Source organism: Eucyclogobius newberryi, unplaced genomic scaffold (genome assembly GCF_026437365.1).
Source record: "Eucyclogobius newberryi isolate DKJ021-1_F unplaced genomic scaffold, fEucNew1.0.hap1 SCAF_4, whole genome shotgun sequence".
In the NCBI taxonomy this organism is placed as follows: Eukaryota; Metazoa; Chordata; class Actinopteri; order Gobiiformes; family Gobiidae; genus Eucyclogobius; species Eucyclogobius newberryi.
In genome coordinates, this window is record NW_027316056.1 from 36,098,386 (window position 1) to 36,111,419 (window position 13,034).

At 45.4% G+C, this 13,034-nt stretch overlaps 1 protein-coding gene across 1 annotated transcript in view; it reads left to right on the forward strand.

The window, feature by feature from the left end:
- cacna1hb (calcium channel, voltage-dependent, T type, alpha 1H subunit b) overlaps positions 1 to 13,034 on the forward strand; it is a 117,134-nt gene that overhangs the window by 87,931 nt on the left and 16,169 nt on the right. The window contains exons 27-30 of the mRNA XM_072462439.1: positions 6,597 to 6,748; positions 6,815 to 6,924; positions 7,841 to 7,974; positions 8,051 to 8,121. Coding sequence (XP_072318540.1) covers positions 6,597 to 6,748; positions 6,815 to 6,924; positions 7,841 to 7,974; positions 8,051 to 8,121 — 467 coding nt within the window. The remainder of the gene's footprint in view (positions 1 to 6,596; positions 6,749 to 6,814; positions 6,925 to 7,840; positions 7,975 to 8,050; positions 8,122 to 13,034) is intronic.

Here is a 13,034-nt window from a genome sequence, read left to right on the forward strand (position 1 = left end):
GGAAGTGACATCACACCGGGGACACACATTCAGTTTATGCATAATTTACGTTTTTGACTCTTTAAACATGAATTCAACAAAAGAAAGTCACTCTCATATATTCTTATTCGTCAAATGAAATAAATTGAGACGTTAGATGAGTTTTGCCCAGTGTTTGCTGGGTAATTTCCTTCTGTGATGTCATCAATTACAAACAGGAAGGGAAATTATAAACCTAAAAAATGTGCTATTCTGTGATAATTTTTTTAATCATTTTTAGCCAAATTCAAAGCATATTTATCTTAACTGCATTTGAGTTCAACGAGTCGTCGACCTGTAGGGGGCGCTTTAACCTAGTTTGCTTTGGTGAAATGCCAATAATCAAAGCGTCTTCACCTCGTCTTTGTTTCCAAACTGACGCTGCAGTTCGCTTGTGGTGGGAACATTACCAGACCCGGACCAATTTTAGGCAACGTGCACTCTTTTTTTGGACTTAATGAGCCACTGTAGCTCCTGAGTGCCTCGCGGTAATGGCCATAGCTCTGAGCGATGGACAGACGCAGGTGCACGAGGAGCGCGCCCGAAATGAGATCCTGCTCAGCACGTTTATTGAGCGCTCCTCTCCGCCGCACGACGACTCGCGCACCCCACGACACGGGCCGGAGCTAAACACTGCCAAGGCCCATGAATCATGCCAAATAGATCGTTTGTTTCTTTTTTTGTTGTATAATGTATGTTTTTCACCTTAAACTGCCCAGTCCCAGTGAGTAAGGACGATTACTTCCGTGCATCCGTTTAGTTCATAAGGAGATCGTGATAAGATATATTAACCCACACAATTTATACATATATTTAACACGTGCGGGTGCTAGAAGTGTTAGAATTTGACCACAGATCTAACATGAAGAAGAAGGATTAGAGAGAGAGGCTGAGGGAGGGAGAGAGAGAGAGAAGAGGAGACAGGTAGTGCCACACCTCTAAACGCTGTGTTCATCTTCTTCATAAAGCTGTTTGTTGTCCTGTCTCAAAGTCTCAAGGCCCTCCCCTCAGCGTTACCATGGAGATCATCCCACCAATAACTGACGTAACACTTGCCACAATGACGTGCCAATAATCTTAAATCTATATAATTTAATGCATTTTTTGGCCATTCTGTTTTATTTTTTCAACAATCTGCTGCAGTAATTGAGCGGCAGGTTCATTGTTATAATAAAAAGCACATTTTCCTATAATTGCGAATAATAATTGCGAGTTGAAAGATAAAAAAAAAATACAATATCAACGTTTTCTTTCTTTTTGCCGATAATTGTGATTCATCGTAAATGTTCTTGTCTTGTAATTAAAGATGAGTTGCCCAATCTCCAAACTGTGAAAGGAGGTAAAAACGATTTAAATCTACTTGAGTTCTTCGCTGTCACAAACCCTTTGGCACGTGGTTATTATATTTACATGCATGATTTCTTTAGACACATGCTCTGCTTTAAAACACACATTTATCATTTCCAGTGTCAGTTTGTTGCGATGAACCAGTTGTTTCAGGCCTAAAATGTTCACATTCTGCTGAGGAAGTTTATAAAGTACAGTTCTCGACACTCTGGACATTGTTGTGCTGTGAGCGATCGACCAGAAAAGCTTTACACAAGATTTTGTAGCGGGGATTAGCTCCCGCTGGCCCGCGGAGCATTAGTGCGGCCGGGCTGCGATGTGCGCTGATAAAGGCTGACCGGGCTCCTGTCCAGTTAATCCCAGCGGTGCTCCGAGGGCCAGTGAGCTCAACCCTCACCACAACTTTAACAAACTCTTTCCAGACAAGCAAACTGGACGTCTGACGTGGGAACGAATGTGCAGTTGTGTCGTTGTGGTACAAAAGTCTGCCGCACAGTTTATTCTTGGATTCATTTTCCGATTTATTGGTGCCATTTGGAGCATTCATCGCTCTGAAACACATACATATATTATAAGCTTGACTCCAAAAGTCCTGGCACTGATTTAGGGCTGACCAGTTTTGGCAAAATATATTTCCCCGACAAGTTGCATTTCAGTTAGATTTGTTCTTCTTAATTTTATTTGATTGTTTACTTAAGATTCAGTTTAAACACACACTTTAAACATCCATTTTTTTTTCTTCTACCGCTTGTTCCCTTTCGGGGTCGCAGGTGTCTGGAGCCTATCCCAGTGACTTTGGGCCTTAGGCGGGGTACACTTTAAACATGTCCAGAAAAATGTAGATTTGAGAGAAACCTAAATGACCAACCTGGTGCCCGTGGGCGTCCGGGTGCCCTTCAAAGTCTCTTCTCTGGGCCACAGGGAGCCAGAGACGCGAGCACAGGTCTAATGTGATCGTACTTCCTGGTTCTGGATGTTCTGCAGCGGTTTTACAGCTCGTTTGGAGAGGCCAGTGTCAGTGTTTTCATTTAAAGACATGAAGAAGACAAATAATGCTCAGCACCTTCGCGAGGAGCAGAAGACGACTGGAAACATGCTAAGGAATGTCTCAACAGTGAAACCAACATGTTAAATAAATCTGTGGCTGTCCAGCAACAACACTGTTCTCATTTGTTTGTGGTAATTTCAGCAAATGATCCAAACTAAACTCATCTGTGGCACAACAACAGCGCTGGCGGCTGTAAACGTTGCTGTTTTACCACATTCGCAAGGCTCTGAAGTCAGAACTGTCCCGTGGTGACTTCCCCTGTGCCCTTGCGCACTCACACGCGCCGCTTGTTATGACCAAAATCACCGTAGCCTCCTCCAGTTGCTAACGGCGCCCATTTAAATAGTCATTTCAATTCAGCTGGGATTAATCTCATAACAGCCCGTCCAGAACCACAACTCAAAAATAACTTCAGTCCGGTTTTTTAACTGTGTTACGAGGTCATCGGTGACAATATTCAAAAGTCCTTTATCAAACCCAAGTTTTTTGAGTCTGGTGAAACTGGAGGTTTGTCAAGATGATTTCACATTGAAAATTCGGCAAGAATGAAATAAACACAGAACTCAAATGTGGAGTGAAAGTACTTTGTCCAGTAAGGTACTACTTTGTAAATGATGTTCTGTGTAAATCTTTTCAGGCCGGGACAGTCTGTAGTTTAGTGTAAGAGGAGCCGATGGTGCAGCAGTTCCTTTGTTTCTCCGGGACAGCGAGTGCACTGTATAAAAGCAGCTCATTCATCACTGTCGCTGTATTTTGGCTCTTTTCCTCAGCACTAGCAAACCACACTCAGACGCAGTCACTGTTCAGGACCAAGGACAGCGACACGATTTATTTATGTCAGACTGCTAAGCCACTTACATTTTACAAGTGCTCCAGTTATTCCAGAAATGTGTGGTGAAGGTAAACAGTGTCGCTACATCAGCAGCTGTCAATAAACTGTGTCCAGTGCTGCGGGGGGCTCGGTGCTGCGGGGGGCTCGGTGCTGCGAGTGGCTCGGTGCTGCAGGGGGCTCGGTGCTGCGAGTGGCTCGGTGCTGCAGGGGGCTCGGTGCTGCGAGTGGCTCGGTGCTGCAGGGGGCTCGGTGCTGCGGGGGGCTCGGTGCTGCGGGGGGCTCGGTGCTGCGAGTGGCTCGGTGCTGCGGGGGGCTCGGTGCTGCGGGGGGCTCGGTGCTGCGGGGGGCTCGGTGCTGCGAGGGGCTCGGTGCTGCGGGGGGCTCGGTGCTGCGAGGGGCTCGGTGCTGCGGGGGGCTCGGTGCTGCGAGGGGCTCGGTGCTGCGAGGGGCTCGGTGCTGCGGGGGGCTCGGTGCTGCGGGGGGCTCAGTGCTGCGAGGGGCTCGGTGCTGCGGGGGGCTCGGTGCTGCGGGGGGCTCGGTGCTGCGAGGGGCTCGGTGCTGCGGGGGGCTCGGTGCTGCGGGGGGCTCAGTTATGATGCGTCAAAAAGCACAGATCTGACCATTCTGCACTCACGCCGCTCACGCCGCTCAGGAATGTCTTGCGTGACGCCCGGGTTTGCTGACCCTTGTACTTTGCCCTCGAGCAGACGTGTTGACACCAGTTACAGTAAGTGTCCGGTGTGGGAATGAAAACCATCCAATAAAGATGATCAAATTAGTCTTTGACTGATTATGAATGACAAGAAGAAGAACTTTTATTAAAAAGTAAGAAACCAAGAGAATATTAAATGTAGTGGCTTTAAATCCATTCATAAAAATTGAAAAGAGTGTCCTTGGCAGCTGCTGCCAACAAGGTCCAAGCCATTTACAATATCACATTATTGAAGATGTTATTCAATCTGACATATTTAATATAATTTATGTTGAACAAGGCACCAAATCTTTATTTGTGTCTGGAACCTTTGTGTCAAGTCTGTTTCACACTGAAATGTTTCATATATATATATATATATATATATATATATATATATATATATATATATATATATATATATATATATATATATATTAAGATGAAATGGCAGTATTTCTAGATTTACAGGAAAATGTTCTACTTAATCATCTGGTCCTGAGGGACACGTTTGGTCCATAGTTTGGACGTCCTCGTGTCACACAAAGGCCTGCGCACTCATGATTATCTGCAGTGTAATGTGTAGCAGCTGAAGTGTTTGGCAGCGAGTGAGGTGGATCCCAAAGACACCTTGAGGTGTGTGTCTGTGTCTGTGTGTGTGTCTGTGTGTCTTTGTGTGTCTTTGTGTGTGTGTGTGTGTGTGTCTGTGTGTGTGTGTGTGTCTGTGTGTGTGTGTGTGTGTGAGGACGTGTGTGTGTGTGTGTGTGTCTGTGTGTGTGTGTGTGTGTGTCTGTGTGTGTCTGTCTGTGTGTGTGTGTGTCTGTGTCTGTGTGTGTCTGTGTGTGTGTGTGTGTGTGTCTGTGTCTGTGTGTGTCTGTTTGTGTCTGTGTGTGTCTGTCTGTGTGTCTGTGTGTGTGTGTGTCTGTGTGTCTGTGTGTGTGTGTGTGTGTCTGTTTGTGTCTGTGTGTGTCTGTCTGTGTGTGTGTGTGTGTGTCTGTTTGTGTCTGTGTGTGTCTGTCTGTGTGTGTGTGTGTGTCTGTGTGTGTGTGTGTCTGTGTCTGTGTGTGTGTGTGTGTGTGTGTGTCTGTGTGTGTGTGTCTGTGTGTGTGTGTGTGTCTGTGTGTGTGTGTGTCTGTGTCTGTGTGTGTGTGTGTGTGTGTGTGTGTGTCTGTGTGTGTGTGTGTCTGTCTGTGTGTGTGTGTGTGTGTGTGTGTGTGTGTGTGTGTGTCTGTGTGTGTGTCTGTGTGTGTGTGTGTGTCTGTGTGTGTGTCTGTCTGTGTGTGTGTGTGTGTGTGTCTGTGTGTGTGTGTGTGTGTGTGTGTGTGTCTGTGTGTGTGTCTGTGTGTGTGTGTGTGTGTGTGTGTGTGTGTGTGTGGCTGAGGTGGCACATTTTACCCTCACACCTCTCGACAGTAGGCTCGCTCTCACCGCTGACTTCATCGTTTATGTCATATGAATCTTTTAAGCGTCTTTGAGGAGGAGGCGTGTCTTTGAGGAGGAGGCGTGTCTTTGAGGAGGAGGCGTGTCTGCTGCTCCGGGTCCTCTGCAGTTCTACTTTACTCTGTCAAGTGTTTGTTTTATATCAGGGGGTCTTCAGTTATGTTTACGAGAGGGTCAGATGTTTTGGAGGGTCAGATGTTTCAGAGGGTCAGATGTTTCAGAGGGTCAGATGTTTCAGAGGGTCAGATGTTTCAGAGGGTCAGATGTTTGGGGCCGGATTGCAAAATCACACCACAATGTTTTATCAGAAGCACAAGTCAAAAACAAAACTTTACTCTCAGAGAAGTAAACATGTCATAACAATATTACATGACTCAAATCTGGACAAAAGCACTAAAACCCAGTGTTTACCAGAAAACCAGACTGGACCAAGACCAGGTTTATACCAAGACTAAACAAGCCAAATCTACCAGAAAAACATGGATAAACTATAAAGAAAAGCAGGACTAAAACAGGACTAAAGCAGGTCTAAAACAGGTCTAAAACAGGACTAAAACAGGACTAAACCAGGACTAAAGCGGGACTAAAACAGGACTAAAGCAGGACTAAAGCAGGTCTAAAGCAGGACTAAAGCAGGTCTAACTAAAGCAGTTCTAAAGCAGGACTAAAGCAGGTCTAAAGCAGGACTAAAGCAGGTCTAAAGCAGGACTAAAGCAGGACTAAAGCAGGTCTAAAGCAGGACTAAAGCAGGACTAAAGCAGGACTAAAGCAGGACTAAAGCAGGACTAAAGCAGGTCTAAAGCAGGACTAAAGCAGGTCTAAAGCAGGACTAAAGCAGGACTAAAGCAGGACTAAAGCAGGACTAAAACAGGACTAAAACAGGACTAAAGCAGGACTAAAGCAGGACTAAAGCAGGACTAAAGCAGGATTAAAGCAGGACTAAAGCAGGACTAAAACAGGACTAAAACAGGACTAAAACAGGACTAAAGCAGGTCTAAAGCAGGTCTAAAGCAGGACTAAAGCAGGACTAAAGCAGGACTAAAGCAGGTCTTAAGCAGGTCTTAAGCAGGACTAAAACAGGACTAAAGCAGGTCTTAAGCAGGTCTTAAGCAGGTCTTATCATAATATCATAATAATAATAAATGTCATTAGAACATTTGGTGGTTCAGTAGCTGCCACAAACAGCTCGTGGCTCATGTTGTTTACTCTGTGGCTCTCAGGGGCCCAGGAGAGACCCTACTACGCTGACTACTCCCCTCTGAGACGCTCCATCCACACGGTGTGCACCAGCCACTACCTGGACCTCTTCATCACCGTCATCATCCTCGCCAACCTGCTGACCATGAGCATGGAGCACTACAACCAGCCTCAGGTAACCGTGGCAGCCGCCCCTCCTCCTGTCACTCCAGTAGTATTACTAACCACGTGTCCCGTGCAGTACCTGGTGGATATACTCAAGTACTGCAACTACATCTTCACTGTGGTCTTCGTCATCGAGGCCATCCTCAAACTCCTCGCCTTTGGCCTGCGCCGATTCTTCAAAGAGAGGTCAGTAACTCATCACAGAAACGACTCACCAAGTCTGTGTTTGTGTTGTACCGTATTTTCCGGACTAGTTCTGGCCGGGGTGCGACTTATACTCCAGAGCGACTTATATGTGATATTATTCGTTATTTTCACACTGACGACCACAAGAGGGCGCTCTAGGCTCTGAGCGACGCAGAAGAAGAATCTGCACTTCCTCTTCCTCTGGAGTTTGTGGAGTTGTTTAGAAGTGACACAGAGGAAGAAGAATTCAATGGATTTAGTGATTTGGGGTAAAACTGATGCTTTGGTAAACTTGTTAGCATGTTCTTTATGCTATAGTTATCTGAATAACTGTTAATATGTTACGTTAACATACCAGACACTTACCACAGTTCTGTCTGTGCCTCATGTAGCTGAAGGTGTTAGCGTTAGCATACGTACACTTATGCACCATGTTCTCTCATCTGTTATTATTTTAAACTGCATTTCAAGATGAAATGTCTGTTCTTGGTCCTGGATTTTATCTACAAATACTACTAATAATACTTTTGCCCCCAAAAAATACGACTTATTGTCTAGAAAATACGGTAATTGTTCTCGTTTACTGTCAACGGAGCTTGGCAGTGTCCAGCCTGGAGAACGAGTCTATATAAAGGGCCAACTAGCTGGACAATTATACCACATTTAGCCTGTAGATGCATATTCTGTGGAAGATTTGCATTTATTGTGTTTGGAAACTGTGTTGCAACTTGGCCCTTGCCCTCTATTTGATATGAAACCTTTATGTAACGGTTGAATGTCTTTCTGTCACTGGCTGTAGTATTAGTAGTATATGTAGCTGTAGTATAGTAGATATGAGTGAAAGTCAGAGTATACACCTATGTTACTGCTCATTCATCTGCTCTACACACACACGTCTGTCCGTCTGTTTGTCCAGGTGGAACCAGCTGGACCTGGCCATCGTGCTGCTGTCCATCATGGGCATCACGCTGGAGGAGATCGACCTGAACGCCTCGTTGCCCATCAACCCCACCATCATCCGCATCATGAGGGTGCTGCGCATCACGCGAGGTACGCTAGCACACTTTAGCATTTAGCGCATGCTGTAGATGTGTCCGAGACTGACGCCGTGGTGACCGCCTTACAGTGCTCAAGCTGCTCAAGATGGCCACGGGGATGCGATCGCTGCTGGACACGGTGATGCAAGCCCTGCCCCAGGTACGACACCGGCACAACGCTGCACAACACTGGGCGGAGTCAAAGAGTGTTATAACTCTTTTACTCTTTATGATCAGGATAACGTACGTCTAAAGGCTGATGGCAAGACTGTAAAGAGATTATGTTCTTTAGACTATTTAGAGACCACTTCATACTGAATATTTTATGTCACTTTTCTGCTTTTCTCAGTGGAGATGCCACTGGAGATGACATTAAACAATGTTTTATTTTTTCTAATACAGGTGTTATTATTGCTCAAAAGCGTGTTCTGGTTCTAGCCCAGGCTCTTGGGCTGATTTAAAACTTTACACAGTTTTTTTATTTTTTATGCATCCATTTTTAGCACAGAAAGGAAATGTGTGGCAATGAGTATCAAAACTGTTATTTTACACAACTGTGATAGGTTGGGTCATTATAGGGCTGGGAACGATTCAGAAGATAATTCTATCACGAGTCTTAATATTTTAAAGACAGAAAGCCTGCAAAATCATGTATTTTGTCTTTTAATTATTGTTATTGTAAATGATAATGAGTAAATTGCACAACTGTAGCTGTTTTTATGCATTTAGCCTGTGTTCATCATATTCCACGTGTCATTCATTCATTTTCTTTATTTGAGCAACTTATAGAAAGACAATGTTGGACAAACCACATGAAACAACGACATAAAGGAGTTTTCAGACTGTGTGTGCTTGAACCTCTACATTGTAGAGGGTGAACAGAAGAGGTCCCAGGACTGACCCTTGGGGCGCCCCACAGGTCAGGAGCATGTTGTCGAGACACAAGTACTTCCTGTCTTCCAGATTGGACCTTAACCAGTTTAGGGCAGTGCCAGTGATGCCCACCCAGTCCTCAAGTCTCTGTAAGAGGATCCCATGATCCACAGTGTCAAAAGCAGCACTCAGATCTAACAGAATGAAGACTGAGGTTTGCTTGTGTCAGTGTTCAGGCGGATGTCATTAGGTGGGACATAAATACGACAACTTATTTAATACATTCAATATTTATGATACCATGTGATTTAAACCCATACAATGTGTAGCTTCTGCATAAATAAGTGTTTCAGCGTCTTTACAGTTGTACTTGGAAACACCTGCTGTTGACCACCGTCTGCTTTGTCCGTGCAAGCGCTCTGTCCCGAGGGGAGTTCCTCGTGTGTGTGTGTGTGTGTGTGTGTGCACGGGCACGTTTGTGTGTGTGTGTGCGTGTGTGTGTGTGTGTGTGTGTGCATGTGTGTCTGTGTGTGTGTGTGTGTGCACGGGCACGTTTGTGTGTGTGTGTGCGTGTGTGTGTGTGTGTGTGTGCATGTGTGTGTGTGTCTGTGTGTGTGTGTGTGTGTGCACGGGCACGTTTGTGTGTGTGTGTGTGCGTGTGTGTGTGTGTGTGTGTGTGCATGTGTGTGTGTGTGTCTGTGTGTGTGTGTGTGTGTGTGTGTGTGTCTGTGTGTGTGTGTGTGTGTGTCTGTGTGTGTGTGTGTCTGTGTGTGTGCGTGTGTGTGTGTGTGTGTCTGTGTGTGTGTGTGTCTGTGTGTGTGTGTGTGTGATTGTGTGTGTGTGCGTGTGTGCGTTCGTGTGTGCGCGTGTGTGTGTGCGCGTTTGTGTGTGTGTGTGTCTGTGTGTGTGTGTGTGTGTGTGTGCGTATGTGTGTGCATGTGTGTCTGTGTGTGTGTGTGTGTGCGCGTATGTGTGTGCATGTGTATGTGTGTCTGTGTGTGTGTGTGTGTGTGTCTGTGTGATTGTGTGTGTGTGCGTGTGTGCGTTCGTGTGTGCGCGTGTGTGTGTGCGCGTGTGTGTGTTTGTGTGTGTGTGTGTCTGTGTGTGTGTGTGTGCGTATGTGTGTGCATGTGTATGTGTGTCTGTGTGTGTGTGTCTGTGTCTGTGTGATTGTGTGTGTGTGCGTGTGTGCGTTCGTGTGTGCGCGTGTGTGTGTGTGTGTGTGTGTGTGTTTGGGAGGAAGTTTGATGCGCGATTTTCCAACTGTGTGTCTCTGAGAATCTTCTCTGCTGTTTTTTAAGTCCATAAAACTTCGCCCAACTCTTTCTCCCGTCTAATCTCGCTAAATTGTGGGTAATTCCCTCAGCAGACAGTAGATGGCGCCAAAACTCAGTTAGTCCCATTGGAAACAGCAGAGATCCAAATGTAATTTCATTATAAACTTTTTCTTTTTGGTTCTACACCATGAGAAGCCAAACTAAAGGCACTCGAGAGCATGTTGTTAATAACAACACAAATAATGCATCATATTTAAAATGCCTTTATTGTCATTGCACAAACTGCACAACAACATTTAAAAAATCCGCTCCAAAGTGGTTAAAGAGAGACACGGCGCAGCGTCATCGTGCGCCGCTGTCTTACCAGTCAGTTTGGCCGAGGTATTAAAGACCCAACGGTACATTCCAGGCCCCGTGATGTCATTGTGTCTAAACATAATGATGTAAAATGCATTAAGTGGTCCTGATCAATCTGACCTGATGTGATTGTTGAAATATCTGCTTTAAAAACACACGTCCTCAGCTCCTCGCTGCCTCGCACAGGGGGCGGGGCATCAGGACCTGGCCAGTGACAGGTAATGATGCCCCGCCCAGCTGATGCTCAGCTGTTTCTGCTGAATCCAGGTGCTTTGTAAAACTCTTCTACATGAAGAGTTTGGATAAGATGGAGAGTGCCTTTGCTTTAAGTCAAGTCTGACCATGAAGACAGAAACCAAACTAACGATAGAATAAGATGCCAAATTACTGGTAGTTTGGCCCATGTTAATTCCGTCTGGCACGTTTTGTGATGTGTTGAATGTTTTACAATTAGAGCCACAGAACAACCGCCACTATAAACTAACCCCTTTGTTTCCGTACTTTTGGCGGCAAGAAAAAAAGGCCCTCAAAAAGAAACGGCCGACGCTGAGACTGAGAGAGGGACAGACATCAGACAATGGACTTTCCAATGATTCTTTTTTACTTACATACGTTTAAAGTTGTAAACAATTACTTTCATGTTGCAGCGTTTAAACTTTAAACGCTGCAACATGAAAGTAATTGTGCCTTACGGGCTAACAAATCAAATATTGGACTTACACCACTACAAAACACATCAAAACATCCTTAGACGACACAATGGACAAACGTAAAAGGAATTCAAGCGTTGAGATGGAATAAAGAGTCAGCACTGATATCTTTGCCCTTGATGCGCTCCCGTTTGCTCCTGTAGCTTCCCATTAATTAGACTCTGACACCTCCGCGCTCCTGTTGACTCAAACATGTTTATTAAAAGTCACGCCTGGTTCCAGATCCGATGAAGTGCAGATGGCTCATTTTACCTATTGATTTATGGGCGCTGGCAGTGCCCGCGTGCGCGCCACATCAATCACCACGTCCCCAGCAGCTCCGGAGCGTGCCACATGGCGCACGCTGACACTTTGAGGAATACGCTTGACTTTCCTCCAGAGGCCGAAGTGAGAAAGAGGAGACGCACTACACGATCGCGCCGAGCTTTTCACGCCGCCGCCGCTCACGTTTGAACCGCTGCTAATTAGAGATCAGTCGCAAACAATCAGCTCTGTAATTGATTTGGATTGTGGATGTGGCAGTGATGCACTTGGAACGCTCTTTAGGGGCGGGACAAAGCCTCTCGGAGCGCTGCATTCTTCAGCCTTCACTCATTATTATTGGGGAACATGCTAAAAAGATGAACACGCCAGCGCCAGAGTCCACGTGGTACGATCCTGGGGGAATGAAGAATAAATACAGTGAGTACAGAAAGTATTCAGACCCATTTAAATGTTTTACTCTTTGTTTCATTGTAGGAATTTGTTCAAATCAAAAAAGTTCATGTTATTATTTATCATGTACACTCAGCACATTTAGACATGTTTGTAAATGTATTAAAAAAGAAAAACTGAAGTATCACATGGTCATAAGTATTCAGAGCCTTTGCTCAGAATTGAGTAGAAGTACTTTCTGAGCTAGTACTGCATGAGTCTCTTGGGAATGATGCGTTTGTCGCTCCTGGATTTGTGGATCTTCTTCCATTCTTGCAGATCCTCCAGTTCCAGATGGTGATCGTTGGTGAACATGTTCAGGTCCAGAGATGCTCAGTGGGGTTTAGGTCAGAGCTTTGACTGGACCGGTCAAGAATGTTCACAGAGTTGTTCTGAAGCAGCTCCTGTTTTACCCGTGTGCTGAGGGTCATTGTCTTGTTGGAAGGTGAAACTTCTGCCCAGTCTGACCAGGTGATGAGCAGGTCCTGGTTTTCTCACACTGCTCTCATCAGACCAGAGAATCATATTTCTCATACTCTGGGAGTCCTGCATATCGTGCACTGAGGTGAGGCTTCTGTGGGGCCACTCGTCCATAAAGCCTCGACTGGTGGAGAGCTGCAGTGATACTTGACTTTGTGGAACATCTTCTTCTGCATCTCTGGAGCTCAGCCACAGTGATCTTTGGGTTCTTCTTGACCTCTCACCAAGGCTCTTCTCACACTATCGCTCAGTTTATCTGGACATCCAGGTCCAGGGAGAGTTCTGGTCGTCCCAAACGTCGCCCCTGTGCTCTTAGGAACCTCGAGTGCTGCAGGAATTCTTTTTTAACCTTGGCCAGATCTGTTCCTTGCCACAGTTCTGTCTCTGAGCTCCTGGTGCAGTTCCTTAGACCTCGTTTGCTCTGACTCTGAGCTGTAGTTCTTATAAAGACAGGTGTGTTTCTTAATCAAGTCCAATTAGTTTAATTAAACACAGCTCAAGGAGGATGAGAGTGTGTGTCACAGCAAAGGCTCTGAATACTTATGACCAGCTCTTCTTTTTTAATACATTTGATTTCAACAAAAAGCTGCAATGAAACAAAGAGTCAGAAATAAAGGCGTCTGAATACTTTCTCTGCTCACTGTAAATATAGAACAGTGTCTAAAAAGGAATGACAGAATAAT